Source organism: Hippopotamus amphibius, chromosome 1 (genome assembly GCF_030028045.1).
Source record: "Hippopotamus amphibius kiboko isolate mHipAmp2 chromosome 1, mHipAmp2.hap2, whole genome shotgun sequence".
Classification (NCBI taxonomy): domain Eukaryota; kingdom Metazoa; phylum Chordata; class Mammalia; order Artiodactyla; family Hippopotamidae; genus Hippopotamus; species Hippopotamus amphibius.
Window position 1 is genome coordinate 168,463,429 of NC_080186.1, and position 17,731 is coordinate 168,481,159.

Below are 17,731 nucleotides of genomic sequence, written 5' to 3' on the forward strand. Positions count from 1 at the left end.
ATGTCAGTCTCTGGCCAGGAACTGAAACTTCAAGCTGCTGCAGATCAAGGTCACCTGAGATCAAAGGCAGCAAGTAGCCGGGCCACCAGGGATGTAGGGATAGAAGATGAAGCTGCAGTCTTGGGCAGGACCACAGAAGTTCTGAAGGTCAGAAGTCCAAAATGACTCCCATGGAGCTGAGATCAAGGCATCTACAGGGCTGGCTCCTGCTGGAGGCTCCAGCAGAGAATCTGTGCCTCACCTCTTTGACCTGCTAAAGGCTGCTTCTTGCCCTGTCCTCCATCTTCAAAGCCAGCACTACAGCATCTTCTCTTCTCCATGACCTCCTGCTTCCCTCTTGTAAAGGACCCTCATGATTACATCAAGCCCACTCTGATCATCTGGAATCAGCTCCCCACCTCAGGATCCTTAATCACATCTGCAAAGCCTCTTACCAGGCAAGGGAAGACATTCACAGGTTCCAGAAATTAGTATGTGAATGTCTTTGGGGGGAGGTGTTTATTCAGCCTAAGAAGGTTGTTATAAGCATAAATGAGATAATATAAATGGAGGGCTACAGAACACCATCTGGCATGTTGCTATATAAGTGTTAGCTGCTGCTATTAATAAAAGTCTCTACCTCCCCCACCACACACACACACACACACACACACACACACACACACACACACACACACACACATGAGGTGTGTATCTAAGATTTGAGCCCATGCCAAAAAAAAGCCCAGATGTCAGAGGAACCATAAAATCCCAAAGTGAGGTGAAAAATTCCAGATGGGGGAAAAGTCTTGCTTGGTTCTGAAACAGACCCAGCAGTGTCTGTCTGGATTCCTTAATTAGGAAGTGCCTTGGATTTACAAGTCAGTTGATTTCGACTTCGACCAAGAAAATAATACAAAATGTCAGACATGATCTCTGAATTATGGAAGGAACTGGGTCCTCAGCTTTTATCAGGGTCCAGATGTTTCCCAGGGCATAAGGGAAATTGAGCTGTAAACTTAAACAGAATCACGAGTCACACCCTCAAGTGTTACTAGTAAGTTGGGGAGATTCCCCCATCTTTTGAAAGGGCAAATAGGCTCTCATTAATTTCATTCCATCATTTAGCCTTTCTCATGGTTTTGACATTCTAAAACAATGAGTTACTGCTAAAAATAAATAAAAATAAAAAAATTTTAAAAAAGGCTACTATTTGGAAGACTGCCTGGTGAAATAGAAGGAGGGAAGAAGTGGGTTGGGAGCCACCAGGTGTGGGCTCCCATTCGGGGTCTGAACCAACATCTGCAACCAAGGATGAGCCCCTTCTGGGCCCCTCCCCTGGCGAGGCCTCAGGCCTCAGTTTCCTCATCAGTAAAGTGAAGGGGCTGAGGTCCCCCCAGGGTCTGTTATTAGATCATTCGTTGATTCAGTTTCTTCTGAAATGCCTTCCTCTTTACCGTGCTCCCTCTCTTTCTGTCAGAGCACCAACAGTTTCATCTTTTTCCCCCCACCAAGGGATGTGTTTTACTTTGAAAACACTCATTATTTTTAATTTACACAACAAGTTTAGCTGGTTTGAACAGATAGTAGAATAAACACAGATTTGGGTTCTGGCTCTGTCATTTACCAGCTGTGTGATTTTGACCAAATTACTTAATCTTTCTGTTTCCCCAGCCCTAAAACGCAGATCATTCTTCCTCACAGGAGTGTCATGAGGCTTACATAAAATACGTGCAAAGACCTTAGAATAGTGCCTCCTGCATAGCGAGTGCTTAATAAAAACTGACATTAACTGTTATTATCGTTATATATGATGTTATTATCCTTTTCGTTGGCAAATCTCTTAAATCCCACCTTTTGGTGATTTTAATAAAGGCATTTTGAAAAGATCATTTCAGATGGAGAAAAAAAAGTAACTGATCATTTCTCTAGCTACAAACTCGTGTGATCCCAGGTTCCATCTTCTCTCTCCACTGCTCTTCATAACTAATCATGTGAACTTTCTCACTTTCATTGTTTTGGTTTTCTCACTGCACCAGGAAATTGATGATTTATTTCTATTTTGTTTTTAGTATTTACAGTAACCTTGAAGTTTAGGCATGTACTTCCCATTTTACGCATGAGAAAATAGCCTTGTTTTTAGATTATTAATTACATAAAGAACATGTATGTATATATTACCACTAAGCAATTTAGGCAAAGCAGAAATAGAGCAAAATGTTACAATATTGCATCCCCCCATTTTCCTCTTATCTCTAGTGCAGTGGTTTTCAACTGGACACTATTTGCCCCACAGGGAACATTTGGCAAGGTCTGAAGATAATTTTGATTATCATTACTGAGAGGATACTATCGGCATCTAGAGGAGAGAAGCTAGGGATGCTTCTAAATATCTACAGTGTGTAGCCCCCACAGTAAATAATTATCGAATCTCAAATGTCAGTAGTGCCGAGGTTGAGAAACACTGTTCTAGAGGTAATCATTATATATTTAACTATAACTACACTATCCAAATTGTAGACACCAACCACATGAGGATGTTTAAATTGAAGGTAATTCAAATTAAATTAAAAATTCAGTTCCTCAGTTGTATTAACTACATTTTAAGTGTTCAACAGCCACATGTGGCTACTGAATTGAACAGTAGATTATAGAACATTTCCATTATTGCTGTAAGTTTTATTGAACAATGCCTCAGGTATATATCATGCAAATAAATTGTTTTACATAAATAGAATCATTTTAAACATATTGTTCTACAGTTTACTTTTGTTAATACGTCTTGAAGATTTTTCTGTTTTTAGTATATACAACTAAATATTTAAGTGTTGTGGTCTTGTGAGATAATTCAATTTTATAATTCAGCAATATACTTTAATTTTACCTTTTTAAAAGTTTCTGTTCATGAACTCATACACTGTGTATTCTATTTGGTCTAGTTTATTTTATTCAGTGTTATGTTTTTAAGATCTATCCATGATATTTTTGTGTATCGTGTGTAGTTTGTATAGTCCATTCCTTTTGAGTACTCTGTGGTATTCAATTGGATAGAAACAGTGGTATACCGTGGTTTCTTTATCTGTTCTACTACTGATGGACGTTTGAGTTTCTTCCACTTTAGGAATATAATGAACTCTGGTGTGAATATTTTTTTTTAAAGGAAGTTCTCTTTTAAATTTTAATTTAATTTTTATTTTATATTGGAGTATAGTTGATTTACAATTTTGTGTTAGTTTCAGGTGTACAGCAAAGTGATTCAGTTATACATATACATATATCCATTCTTTTTCAGATTCTTTTCCCATATAGGTTATTACAGAATATTGAGTAGAGTTTCCTGTGCTATACAGTAGGTCCTTGCTAATTATCTATTTTATATATAATAGTGTGTATATGTTAATCCCAAACTCCTAATTTATCCCTCCCCCCCCCACCTTTCCCCTTTGGTAACCATAAGTTTGTTTTTTGTGTCTGTGAATCTGTTTCTGTTTTGCAAATAAGTACATTTGTATCATTTTTTAGATTCCACATATAAGTGATATCATATGATATTTGTCTTTCTCTGTCTTAACTTCACTTAGTATGATAGTCTTTGGGTCTACCCATGTTGCTGCAGATAGCATTATTTTCATTTTTTTTATGGCTGAGTAATATTCCATTCTATACATGTATATGCCACATCTTCTTTATTCATTCCTCTGTTGATGGACATTTAGGTTGCTTCCATGTCTAGGCTATTGTAAATAGTGCTGCAGTGAACATTGGGTCCATGTATCTTTTTGAATTATGGTTTTCTCTAGATATATGCCCAGGAGTGGGATTGCTAGATCATATGGTAGCTCTGTTTTATTTATTTATTTATTTATTTATGGCTGCACTGCATAGCATGCAGGATCCTAGTTCTCTGACCAGGGATTGAACTGGTGGTGCCCCCTGCAGTGAAAGTGTGGATTCTTAACCACTGGACCACCAGGGAAGTCCCTCTATTTTTAGTTTTTTAAGGAGCCTCCATAATGTTCTCCATAATGGCTGCACCAATTTATAGTCCTGCAAACAGTGTAGAAGGGTTCTCTTTTCTTCATACCCTCTCCAGCATTTATTGTTTGTAGACTTTTTTTTTAAGATTTATTCATTATTTTATTTATTTATTTTTGGCTGCATTGGGTCTTTGTTGCTGAGTGTGGGCTTTCTCTAGTTGTGGTGAGAGTGGGGCTACTCTTAGTTGCTGTGCATGGGCTTCATTGTGGTGGCTCCTCTTGTTGTGGAGCGTGGGCTCTAGGTGCGCGCACTTCAGTAGTTGCAGCACGCAGGCTCAGTAGTTGTGGCACACGGGCTTAATTGCTCCGTGGCCTGTGGGGTCTTCCAGGACCAGGGGTTGAACCCATGTCCCTGCATTGGCAGGCGGGTTCTTAACCACTGCACCACCAGGGAAGTCCCTGTTTGTAGACTTTTTGGTGATGGCCATTCTGACCAGTGTGAGGTGATACCACATTGTAGTTTTGATTTGCATTTCTCTAATAATTAGCGATATTGAGCATCTTTTCATATGCTTTTTGGCCACCTGTATGTATTCTCTGGAGAAATATCTATTTAGGTCTTCTGCCCATTTTTTGATTGGGTTGTTTGTTTTTTTTAATTTTGAGCTGCATGAGCTGTTTGTATATTTTGGAGATTAATTCCTTGTCAGTCACTTCATTTGCAAATATTTTCTCCTGTTCTGTGGGTTGTCTTTTTGTTTTGTTGATGATTTCCTTTGCTGTGTAAAGGCTTTTAAGTTTAATTAGGTCCCGTTTGTTTATTTTTGTTTATGTTTTCATTACGCTAGGAAGTGGATCAAAAAAGATATTGGTGCAATTTATGTCAGAGAGTGTTCTGCCTGTGTTTTCCTCTAAGAGTTTTATAGCATCTGGTCTTACATTTAGGTTTTTGATCCATTTTGAGTTTATTTTTTGCGTATGGTGTTAGAGAATGTTCTAATTTGATTCTTTCACATGTAGCTGTCCAATTTTCCCAACACTACTTATTGAAGAGACTGTCTTTTCTCCATTGTATATTCTTGCCTCCTTTGTCAAAGATAAGGTGACTGTATGTGCTTGGGTTTATCTCTGGGCTTTCTGTCGTATTCCATTGACCTGTATCTCTGTTTGTGTGCCAGTATCATGCTGTCTTGATTACTGAAGCTTTGTAGTGTAGTCTGAAGTTGGGGAGCCTGATTCCTCCTGCTCTGTTTTTCTTTCTCCGGATTTCTTTGGCTCTGGTATAAATATTCTTGTGCTTGTTTCTTGTACACATATTTCTATTCAATTCATGGGAATGAAATTACTATTCATTTCATGGAAATGGAATTACTGGGTCATTGAAATTTATTAGATTGTGCTGCTTTCTCGAAACAGTTGTATTTTCACTTCACCAGTCATGTGCAAGAGTTCCCATTGCACTGCTGTCCTTACCAGTGTTTTGTATTTATCAGACTCTTAAATTTTAGACTTTCTGGTGGTGTGTAGTTGTATCCCATAGTTTTATTTTGCATTTCTCTGATTATGAATGATACTGAACACCTCTCATATTTTTATTGGCCATATGGATATCTTCTCTTATGAGTTCTTTTTGAATCTCTAGCCCACTTGCCATTGAGTTGTTTTTCTTACTCATTTATAGGAATACTTTATATATTCTGGATACAAGCTTTTTATTGGTAGTTTATGTTGCAAAAATATTCTTCTGCTTTAGTGGCTTGCTTTTTCTCTCTCTTAATGGAGACTTTTTTGTTTTTTGGAAGAAGACTACCAGGGTTTCTTCCTAAGATCATTCAGCAACAGTAAAATAACAATGAGAAACTGCTTTCAGTTTAAGTGAGTTTAGTTCCTCAGTTCTACAGTTTATAATCACTTTAATATACTCTGAGAAGAGAAAAGAAAAATATTTCTATAAATCATGGTCTGTGTAAAAATTAGTTAAACTGTCTCTGTTCTCTTACATTGTATTCCGGGTTTGGAGATAGACACCAGTAAACTGTCTATACATGGATGTATCACTTAAATGTTTAGAGCACTGGGTTCTTCCAAACAGTAGAAAAGACCTTGTCTTATCTACCTTATAGAGTTTGTTGGATGCTATGTTAGTGCTAGTTAATAGTTAGAACATGATTACTCACTTTTTAAGCTTTTAAGCTCTTCATATCCTGGTTAGACAGTAAGATATCTGACTCCACCACTGAAGTGTGTGACCTAGGGCAAGTTAGCTTAATGATGTTGTGCATTAATTTCCTTAGCTATAAAAGTTGGATAATATATCAATTCCGTAACTTTATTGTTACAGCAAGTAGTCTATTCTTTAGATAGAACAATTGAGAGAATTTATAAACGAAAGGACTAAACAGATGGTTTAGTTTTCCTGATTGGTCATCTCAAGGGGGAGAGTTATAAGGACTGTAGAGTTCTAGATGAAATTACAGCATAACCTCAAAGAGACAACCACTTGTCTCTGGTTAGATGTTCTTCCTGAAGTATTTCTTGGGGATGGGGATGGGTGAGGATGCAGTCATGAGCCTGACCTCAAGTTACTAGTAGGGAAATGAGTGGTCTGCCAATTTATTTCAGGGGACTAAGCATAGATGTCCTTTAGGGAAGACTTCCCTTGTCCTTCAGGTAGTGTAAGTCCTTCAAGTTCATTCTTTTTCAAGATTTCTCAGGATTTTTCAAAATTTTGGTTATTCTGGTGTGAAATGTGAAATAAACTGGAGTCACTTATGTCAAGGAATTTTTTAATGGAGAAAGGAGGTCATTAAGGAGGTGAACTTTACTTATGTCCTTACCACATGGAACTGAACTTTTGAACTGGGCCAAACCACAAATATTCAAAGGACTCTGCAAGAACACCTACAACTTGTCACAGTAACAAACTTTTACTTGCTTCTGGTGATAGCCTTAGCACTCAATCATATTTAGCCAAGACTAACTTCTGCCTCCAGCTCCAATTATAATTCTTTGTAATGTAAACCTCCTTTCTCTGCCTTTAAAAGCCTATGACTTTTACTCCCTACTGGGACACTGGGTTGCTGCCCAAATCTGTGTGCCCCATATTGCAATTCTTTGATCCCAAATAGTTGCTTTTTGCTTGATTATTGCCTCCTAAGTTTGTTTGGATTGACACCTTGCACTTCCATATGAATTTTAGAATCAGTGTGTCAATTTCTGCAGAAATACCAGCTGAGATTTCAATAGGTATTGTATTGAATCTTTGAATCAATTTGGGGAGTATTGCCAACTTAATATTAAGTCTTCCAATCCACAAACATGGCATGTTTTTTCATATGTTTAGAGTTTTAAAAATTTCTCTTAGCAGCGTTTTGTAGTTTTCAATGTATGTCTTATACTTTTGTTAAATTTGATTCTATATAGTATATGCTTTTTGATGCTATTGTTAATGGAATTTTTTTTTAGTTCCATTTTTGTTATGTTCATTGTTAGGATATATAAATACAATTGATTTTGATATATTGATTTTATACCATCACCTTGCTGAACTTTTCCATTAGTTCTAGTAGTTTTCTTGTGAATTCCTTAGATTTTCTACCTGTTGTAAATGACAGTTTCATGTCTTCTAATTCTTAAAAATTATCTTATTTCTCTGGGTAGAACTTCTAGTACAGTGTTGAACAGAAGTGGCATGAGTAGACATCCTTACTTTGCTCCTGTTCTTATTAGCAGGAGAGCATTTGGTCTTTCACCATTAAATATGTTGTTAGCTATGGCAGTTTCACACATGTCTGTATCAGGTTAAGGAAGTTCTTTTCTATTTACGTTTTGTTGAGTTTTTTTTTTTTAAGTCATGAATGAGTATTCAATTTCGTCAAAATTTTTTTCTACATCTAATGAGGTGATTGTGTTTTTTGTCCTTTATTCTAGATAGTATCGTACAGTAATTGAATGTTAAACCAACCTTATATTCTTGGGATAAATCTCAATCATGGTGTTAAATTGTTTTTACATATTGCTGAATTTGGTTTGCTAATAGTTTAGGATTTCCATGAGGCTTCTTTAGTTTTCTTTTCATATGATGCCTTTGTCTAACTTTGTTATCTGGGTAATATTGACATTATATATTGAGGTGGGATGTGTTTTCTGTTTTCTGAGAGGGTTTGTGAAGGGTTAGTATTATTTTTTTAGTTAAGTGTTTAATAGAATTCACCAGAATTCACCATCTGGGCCTGGATATTTCTCTGTGGTAATATTTTAAATTACCAATTCAATGTATTTAATTGTTATAGATCTCTTTAGATTTTCTGTACCTTCCTGAGTTCATTTTGGTAATTGTACCTTTCTAGGAATTTTACTCTTTCATCTAAGTTGTTTGCTTTGTTGGCATAAAGATGTTTATCATATTCCCTTATAATTTCTTAAGTTTCTGTAGGGTTGATACTGCTATTCTCTGTTTCATTACTCTATTCCTTTATTTATTTGCCTATTTACTTTTAAATTTTCTTTTTTTCTTGTCATTTGAACTAAAAGTTTGTTAATTTTGTTCATCTGTTCAAATAAACAGTATTTGGCTTCCTTTATATTCTCCATTTTTTTTGTTTTCTATTTCATTCATTTCTGTTCTTATCCTTATTATTTCATTTCTTCTACTTGTTTTGATTTGTTTAATTTGCCTTTTTTTTTTTAAGTTTCTTAAGGTGGAAGCTTAGGTTATTGATGGGAGACCTTTGTTTTCTGATATAGGCATTTAAAGCTATACGTTTTCTTCTAAATATTGCTTTAAGCTGCAGCCCATGATTTTGATATGTTGTAGTTTTTATTCAGTTCAGAATATTTTCTAATTTCTGCAAATTCTTCTTTGAGCTATGATTTATTGAGAAATATGTTGTTCAGTTTCCAAATACTTGAGGATGTCTAGGATTCCTTGCAGTTTTTTATTTTTAATTTTATTCCATGTGATTGGAGAATGTATGGTTTAAATCCTTAAAAATTTATTGAAACTTATTTTATGACCTAGCTTATGATCTGTCCTGGAGAATGTTTTGTGTGAACTTGAAAGATATATGTATTCTGCTGTTGTTTGGTGGAGTATTCTATAGATATCAGATCATGTTGGTTGATATTGTAGGGGAAGCAAAACTTTACTCTCTTAGGGCTTCTGTCGGGGCCTGAGAATTAAATTGATGTAAGACAGATTAACAGGAGAAAAACACAGAATTTAAAATGTACATGAGAGTCCCCATAGGAAAATGAAGATCCGCAAAATGGATAGGCCCAAGTGTTTATATACTAGGTTGAACAAAGAGTAGCAGATGTGGAAAAGTGACCAAAATATATGGGGAGACTAAAGGAAATTAGGAGTTATTTTAACAGGGTCTGTTTATACAGATTTCTCTTGGCCTCTACTTCCAGTCTCTGGAATTAGAATGTTGCTTTCATCCTGGTGTACAGAGGACATCTTTCACATAGGAGTTTTATCTCCTGCTTTCCAGGAGAGAAAAGGAGGTCAGAATGCTCTACTTGCACTTGCTGTTTTTTTAGGGTCTTTAGCTCAAAATAATTCTTATGCCAAAGTAACATAAGGGTGCCGTATTAGAGTGCCATATTCTACCACTTCAATAATATTGTTCAAGTCTTTTGTATTCTTACTGATTTTTTGTGTAGTTGTTCTATCAGTTATTAAGAATGGGCTATTCAGTGCAGTACTATTTACAATAGTCAGGACATGGAAGCAACCTAAATGTCCATCAACAGATGAATGGATAAAAAAGATATGGTACATATATACAATGGAATATTACTCAGCTGTAAAAAGCAAGGAAACTGGGACATTTCTAGAGACATGGATGGACTTGGAGACTGTCATACAGAGTGAAGTGAGTCAGAAAGAGAAAAGCAAATACCTTATATTAACACATATATGCGGACTATAGAAAAATGGTACAAATCAACCGGTTTGCAAGGTGGAAATAGAGACACAGAAGTAGAGAACAAACATATGGACACCAAGTGGGGAAAGTGGGGAGGGTTGGGGGGGAATGAATTGGGAGATTGGGATACCAAATTGTACACTCTAAATATATGCAGTTTATTGTATGTTAACTGTATCTCAATAAAAGTTCTAAAAAAAAAAGAAGAATGAGCTATTCAGATATCCCGCTATTGTTGAATCATCTGTTTCTTCTTGCAGTTCTGTCAGTTGTTGCATCATATATTTTGGGGCTGTCATTAAGTGTGTATGAAGTGATAACTGTTATCTTTCTGATATATTGACCCTTTTTACATTATAAAATGTTCCTTTTGTCTCCAGTACTATTTCTTGTTTTAAATTTTTTTTCCTTTTTGTCTCTAGTACTATTTCTTGTTTTAAAATTTATTTTGTCATACTCATATGTTTTTACCTATAACTAGGGGATAGTGAGAAAGGGATTTCCAGAAATTAATACTTTTCATTTTGGAGGCCATTAAGGGATTGGACCTCGCATAGCCCAAAGGTTTTTTTCTGGGAAACATGTGTTTGTAGTGTGTATCCTTTTTGTGAGGTCTAGCTATATTCTCAGGACCTTTAGGACTGTTCAGATACTTTTTGTGGAATGTCAGTGATTGTAGGTAGTGTTTATTGTATGGCCTGAGAATCCAGTCTTGCTCTTTTCTTCCTCACCTGAAACTTCAGAGTTCATTCCTGTGTATTGAAGTGGTTTTATCCTCCAGGGTTTCCATGTCCTACATGATAAGATTACCTATAGAATGAAAGGATGAGATAAAGGTCCTTTCCTGATGACAGAGTTCACTGTACGGGGAAAGTGTTGAACATCCCTCTGGGAGTGCCATTCTCTCTTTCTTGAAGCCAAAGGCTAGAACAGTGTGACCATCAGATCTCCTTTAGCTCCTCAACTCAGTGATCCAGAAAGAGCTGATTCTCTCCTGGCTCAGGGGACCTGCCTTTCATTGGAGCTTTTGTCCCAGTGAAGCAAGCTGGGAAGCCACTTGTCCAGTTCTGATGGGCCCTTTCTTCTGTCCCCTTGTAGGGCACATGGCTAGCTTGATTTCTGTAGAAGAACAACTGGTCCAGGCTCTGAAAGAATATATCGTTTTGGATGAAGCCAAACTGTCTGTGATGAAAAGGTAAAGATAGTTCATTGTTTCCACAGTCAGTCTAGGACTTTGCCCTCTCTTTACTCTCCAGACATAGAAATTGACATGAATATGATCCTCGAGCATGCCTAGCAGAAGTAAATGCAAATCTTCTCTGAAGGAACACACTTTAAGTCCAGGCCACACAGGCCCTGATGAACATGAATTCACAATTCTAAATTCCAGAACCCGTTCATTGTAAGTGTCAGCAGAAACAATAGAAAACAAAATTAAAATTAGACCCTCAAGAACTTGAGATAATAGAGGCTTATAAGTATGTTTACAATAACTAAACATATAAAAAATGAAATAGAAAACATTAAAAAGCAACAAAATTCATCAGAAGGCCATGCAGATTAGAAAAGAACCAAATATATATTCTAAAAGTAAAAAGTTCTTAAAATTGAAAGCTCACCGAATGGGTTAAATAACATGTACTGGTTATTAAGCTATTCAAGAGATATCTTGGATCCAGACTTACCTTTCTATATTCTGCTTTGGTCCTGGAGATGGGACTTGGCAAACTACATTTCTCCTTTATTAGTTGGCTTCCTGTCAGTTTCTGCCAACTGGAGGGCACTAAAGGTAGAATGAAATGCAGCAAGAAGAAATGACCTGTACTTTTCCTGTTTTGCCTGCTGTTCCTGTGAATGTCACTCCATCAATAGTTGTAAACTTCAGCATTGGTAGAAGTTTCCAGTTTTTTCCCAGTCTTCTAGAAGCAGTCTTTTTTTTTTTTTTTTAATTTTATTTATTTATTTATTTTTTTTGGGGGGGTACACCAAGTTCATCTGTTTTTATACACATATACCCGTATTCCCTCCCTCCCTCGACTCCCCCCCATCCTCCCCCTCCCAGACCTCTAAGGCATCTTCCATGCTCGAGTTGAACTCCCTTTGTTATACAACAACTTCCCACTGGCTATCTGTTTTACAGCTGGTAGTATATATATGTCTGTGCTACTCTCTCGCTTCGTCTCATCTTCCCCTTCACCCCCCGCTCCCTCCCAAACCTCGAGTTCTCCAGTCCATTCTCTGCATCTGCATCCTTATTCTTGTCACTGAGTGAAGTAAGTCAGAAAGAGAAAGACAAATATTGTATGCTAACTCACATATATGGAATCTAAAAATGGTACTGATGAACTCAGTGACTAGAAGCAGTCTTGTTGTGTGTTCATAGATAGCAGTTTCATCAAGTCAGTGCTCTTTCTTCAAAGACTTGAGTCTCAGACCTTTCGTGCCCCCTGCTCCAGCTCCAGAAATAGTCAGACGGCATCATCCTCTTCAGAAGTCTGTTTTATAGCTCTGCAGGGTCCCTAGGTTTAAGCCAGGGTTGGCCTTGTACTTCTTCCCTTGTTCCCCTAGTTGTAGGGATGTGAGCTGCTTCTGCAGTTACTATCACAGTGTTACTTCAGTGTTCCTTTTCTGTCTTTTCATTCCCTGTAGTGAGTTCTCTTTGATTTAATGGTGTGGTTTCATAGCAGATACACAGCAGATTAGGCAAGCTAGGGAAGGAATAGGTATCCTGGAAGATTTCCTGGAGAAGTCAACCAGACATAAAAGGCCACGTATTGTATGATTTCATTTATATGAAATGTTTAGAGTAGGCAAATACAGAGAGATGGGTTTTAGGTTAGGGATTGCCTAGGGCTGGGTGGGAGGAAGGAGATTGGGAGTGAGTAGAGGGTTTCTTTATGGGGAGATGAAAATGTTCTGCAATTAGTGGTAATGTACAATTCTGTGAGTATACTAAAAACTACTCAATAGTACATGTTAAGTGGATTCACTTTCTGGTGTGTAAATTATATATCAATAAAGCTATTATTTTAAAAAGTGAGTTCACTCAGTTTTACATATAAGACAAAAGATCCCCAATTATGGTGAATGAGAGAGCCCATTTACTTCATCAAGGCAAATATGTTGACCAAAGAACATTTCAGTGAAGGATTCCATCAGTTCTTGGATTTCCTGGTCAAGATGGAACTGGTTGGCTAGCAAGAAAAAGCCATAATTTTTCAGAAATTTACCTTTTGTTCTTTAGATGCTCTACTATTTTTAATATGCATTAAAAGTAACATTGTAGAAATAAATCTGAATATAATGATAATCACAAGGAATGTAAATTTTAAACTTAGCAATTAAAAAAAGTCACTATTCAACGAATACTCATGGAGTGTATACTTTATGCTAGGCTCTATTGTAAACACTTGGGACATCAGTGAGTAAAACAGACAAGAATTCCCATTCTTACAAACTAACGTTCTAGCTGAGGGAAAGAGACAATACAATATACTGGGTAAGTGTGTTATATAGTATGTGAAAATATAACAAGTGCTGTGAGAAAAGAAGAAGAATAGAATAAGGTAAGCAAGACTGAAGGTGCTAGGAGGCTGCAATTTAACTGATACATTCTCAGATTCAATAAAAAAAGTTTAACTATATTATGTTTACAAAAGAGACAGAAAACCCAAGAATACAGAAAGGTTGAACAGTAAAAGAATTGTAAAATATACTCCAGGCAATTATTAAAGCCAGTATGGCAAATTAATATCAGACAAAATGATCTTTATGGCAAAATAATGATATTAGGGATACTAAACTTGTTTGGGTGCATTATAATATAGTATACAGATACTAAAACAAATGTTTATAAAATTGCTGGGAAGAATTGATAAAGCCATAATTATTGTGAGATATTTTAACATACATACATAGTCCTTGATAGACCAAACAGATAAAAACACATTAAAGTAGTAGATGATTTGAATAACACAGTCAATAAGCTTGGTATAATCAGTACATATAGAACTTTGCATGCTCATTTCAAGTGCATATAGAACATAAAAAAAAAATTCCTTACACAGTAGGTCATGAGATAAACTTTAGTTTTAAGAATAGGTATCACTGATGAACCCAATGACAGGGCAAGAAGAAAGATGCAGATGTAGAGAACGGACTTGAGGACGTGGGGGAGGTGGGGGCAAAGGGGAAGCTGGGACAAAGTGAGAGAGTAGCATTGACATATATACACTACCAAATGTAAAATAGATAGCTAGTGGGAAGTTGCTGCATAACATAGGGAGATAAACTGGATGATGGGTGATGACTTAGAAGGCCAGGATAGGAAGGGTGGGAGGGAGTCGTGGGAGGGAGGGAATATGGGGATATATATATAAATACAGATGATTCACTTTGGTGTACCTCAAAAACTGGCACAACAGTGTAAAGCAATTACATTCCAATAAAGAGCTTAAGAAAAAAAAAAAGAATAGGTATCAGACCATGTTCTCCATTCACCATTCTTTTAAACAGTTTTGTTGATTAGCACATGAAGACATAATACCTCGATTGTCAGGAAGATAACCAATGTCTGACAAATATAGTTTATATCTTTAATGAACATATAGCCCTTCTACAGCAATTATTTTTAAAATCTTCCTTTCTTATAGCAAACCCTTATAGTCTCAGAGGTATAAATTAAACATACTTTGAAATTATTAAAACAAACTTTTCAACATGACTCAGAAACTTGATTACATGTAATGACAAGATGAAAAATAAGTATACATGTAAGTTAAACTTTGTAAGAACAGACATTAAAGATTTGGTAACCTTTTCCTTATTGAGCTAACTAGTTGTAATTGTGACATGGCTTCTCTTTTCAAAATACCTTTAAAAGTCTTCTATGCTTTCAAAGTTAGTTCAGGTTGTTAACTGAGACTTGCCAACTCCTGACTTCATTTATTTTATTTATTTATTTTTTAAAATTTATTTTTATTTATTTATTTATTGGCTGCGATGGGTCTTCACTGCTGCTCGTGGATTTTCTCTAGTTGTGGAAAGCGGGGGCTACTCCTCATTACGGTGCCTGGGCTGCTTATTGTGGTGGCTTCTCTTGTTGCAGAGCATAGGCTTTAGGCATACAGTCTTCAGTAGTTGCAGCATGCAGGCTTCAGTAGTTGGAGCATGCAGGCTCAGTAGTCGTGGCTCGCGGGCTGTAGAGCACAGGCTCAGTAGTTGTGGTGCACAGGCTTAGTTGTTCCACGGCATGTGGGGTCTTCCCAGACCAGGGATCTAACCCCAGTCCTCTGCATTGGCAGGTGGATTCTTAACCACTGTGCCACCCAGGAAGTCCTCCGTCACTTCATTTAAACTTTTCTACACAAACTGAGTTAGCAGCTATGGGGCTTACAGTTTTCTGTTTCCACAGTGTGCCAGTCAGAGAGTTAAAAAAATAACAGGGGAAACCCCCAAGAAAGTAGAAGAAAAGAAACAATTCAGATAAAGCAGAAATTAGTGAAGCTGGGAAAAAAACATGCAATTTAGAGAATCATCAAAACCAGAAGCTGGTAATGTTTGTAAATATTAACAAGATAATCTTCTGGCTGGGATGGTCAAGAAAAAAAGAAAAAATACAGATAAACAATATTAGAAGTAAAACTTGGGACATAACTGTACATACAGTGAGCTTAAAATGAATGTACAATGTGATTCAGGTGATTCAAAAAATGGGCAAAGGAATTGAGTAGACATTTCTCCAAAAAATATACTCAAATGGCCAACATGTATCTGAAAATACACTCAGCATCACAAGTCATTAGGGAAGTGCTAATCAAAACCATAGTGAAATACCATGTCACACCTGTTAGGATGGCTTCTATCAAAAAACAAAGCCAGAAAACAATCAGAAAATAACAAATATTGGCAAGGATGTGAAGGCATTAGGACACTTTGTACACTGTTGGTAGGAATGTAAAACGTTGCTGTCCCTATGGAAAAAGGAATGGCAATGCCTCAAAAAAATTTAAAATAGAATTACCATATGATCTGGCAATTCCACTTCCAGTGTATACCCAAAAGAATTGGAGGCAGAGTCTGCAGGACTTATTTGTACACCTATGTTTATAACAGTATTATTCACAGCAGTCAAAAACTGGAAGCAAACCAAGTGTCCATGTACAGATGAATGGATAAACACAATGTGGTGTAGACATACAATGGAATTTTATTCAGCCTTGAAGAGGAAGAAGGTTCTGGTACATGCTATAATATGGGTGAACCTTAAGAATATTATGCTAAGTGAAATGAGCCAATCATAAAAAGACTAATACTGTATGGTTCCATTCATATTAGGTATTTAGAGTAGTCAGATTCATAGGAACAGTGGAATAGTGGTTGATGGGGGCTGCAGGGAGAGGGGAAAATGGGGAGTTGGTTAGTGGGTAAAGAGTTTGTTTTGCAACATGTAAAAGTTCTGGAGATTGGTTGCACAGCAGTGTGAATATATTTAACAGTGCTGAACTGTACACTTAAAAATGTTTAGGATGGTAAATTTTATAAGTATTTTAGCACAATTAAAATTTTTAAATTGATAAATATTAGTAATTTAAGAATTATGAAAACTGTATCCTAATAATTTTGAAAAGTTAAATGAAATGGACAATATCTTAGAAAAATGTAAATTACCAAAGCTGAAAACATGAATAGACCTATAATTATTAAAGACATTAATTCAAAAGTTTAATACTGCCCAAAAAGGGTAAAACCACTGTTGCTTTCATTCCCACATTCTTCCCTGACTGACCTCAGCCCTTCTCATCTCTGCTAGTGACCCTTCTCATCTCTGCCAGTGAGAGTTGTGAGGGAAGAGTTCATGAATCAGCGTGTTAGAGCCTATGTCCCTTCTCCATGTGGTCCCAGCCACCTGGAGCTTTAAATCCCATTGCTTCCCTATACCCACCCCCTGCTTCAATCAGTCTGATGTCGTCAGTCTTTCTTCATAGTCTCTGTTTTGAAACTGTCTTTGTATAGCTTCTGCTTGGAAGCCTTCCTTTTCATTTATTTTTCCAGTTGTCCATTATTACAGTCCATTTAAAATCTCCACTGATCAAAGGGCTTGATAAGACTCTAGGAGGCTGTCCTACTAGCCTAGTCCTTGATGGTTCATACTTAAAAAGTGTGGATTTGACATTTCACATGCTTACTTTGAAATTGCTCATGTTGGAACTTCCCTGGTGGTGCGGTGGTTAAGAATCTGCCTGCCAGTACAGGGGCCACGGTTTCGATCCCTGGTCTAGGAAGATCCCACATGCCCGGATCAACTAAGCCCATGCACCACAACTACTGAGCCTGTGCTCTAGAGCCCACGAGCCACAACTACCAAAGCCCGTGCGCCTAGAGCCCATGCTCCACAACAAGAGAAGCCACTGCAATGAGAAGCCCGCACGCTGCAACGAAGTGTAGCCCCTGCTTGCCACAACGGAGCAACACAGCAGCAACAGAGCCCCAGTGCAGCCAATAAATAAATAAATAAATAAAAATTAATTAATTAAAAAAAAGAAATTTCTCATTTTGCCCTGTCCTATTTTGGATTTTACCAATGTCACCTGTTCGATTGTATTCCCCCTGGTGTCATGGGTGATACTTGGATAGTTAGGGCGTGAGTTCAGGGTTCTTGAGGTTGGGGGAGAAGGGGACAGTTACTCTGCTAAGAATGCTCACCTCTTCAGCTAAGCTTCTGATGACCAGACTCCCTTCCAGGCTCTATGTCTGCTTGTTGCCTCCCTGGGGTTCTGATTACACCCTGAAAGCCCAGTTCACAGCATTCTTCCTGCACTGTACTCAGCTGTCTGACCTATT

At 37.0% G+C, this 17,731-nt stretch overlaps 1 protein-coding gene across 1 annotated transcript in view; it reads left to right on the forward strand.

The window, feature by feature from the left end:
• Positions 1 to 17,731, forward strand: part of LOC130843883 (prolyl 4-hydroxylase subunit alpha-2-like) — a 63,850-nt gene continuing 46,119 nt past the window's right edge. Inside the window, 3 exon segments of the mRNA XM_057719789.1 lie at positions 1 to 147; positions 10,150 to 10,153; positions 10,988 to 11,084. Of these exon segments, the coding sequence (XP_057575772.1) occupies positions 1 to 147; positions 10,150 to 10,153; positions 10,988 to 11,084 (248 nt within the window).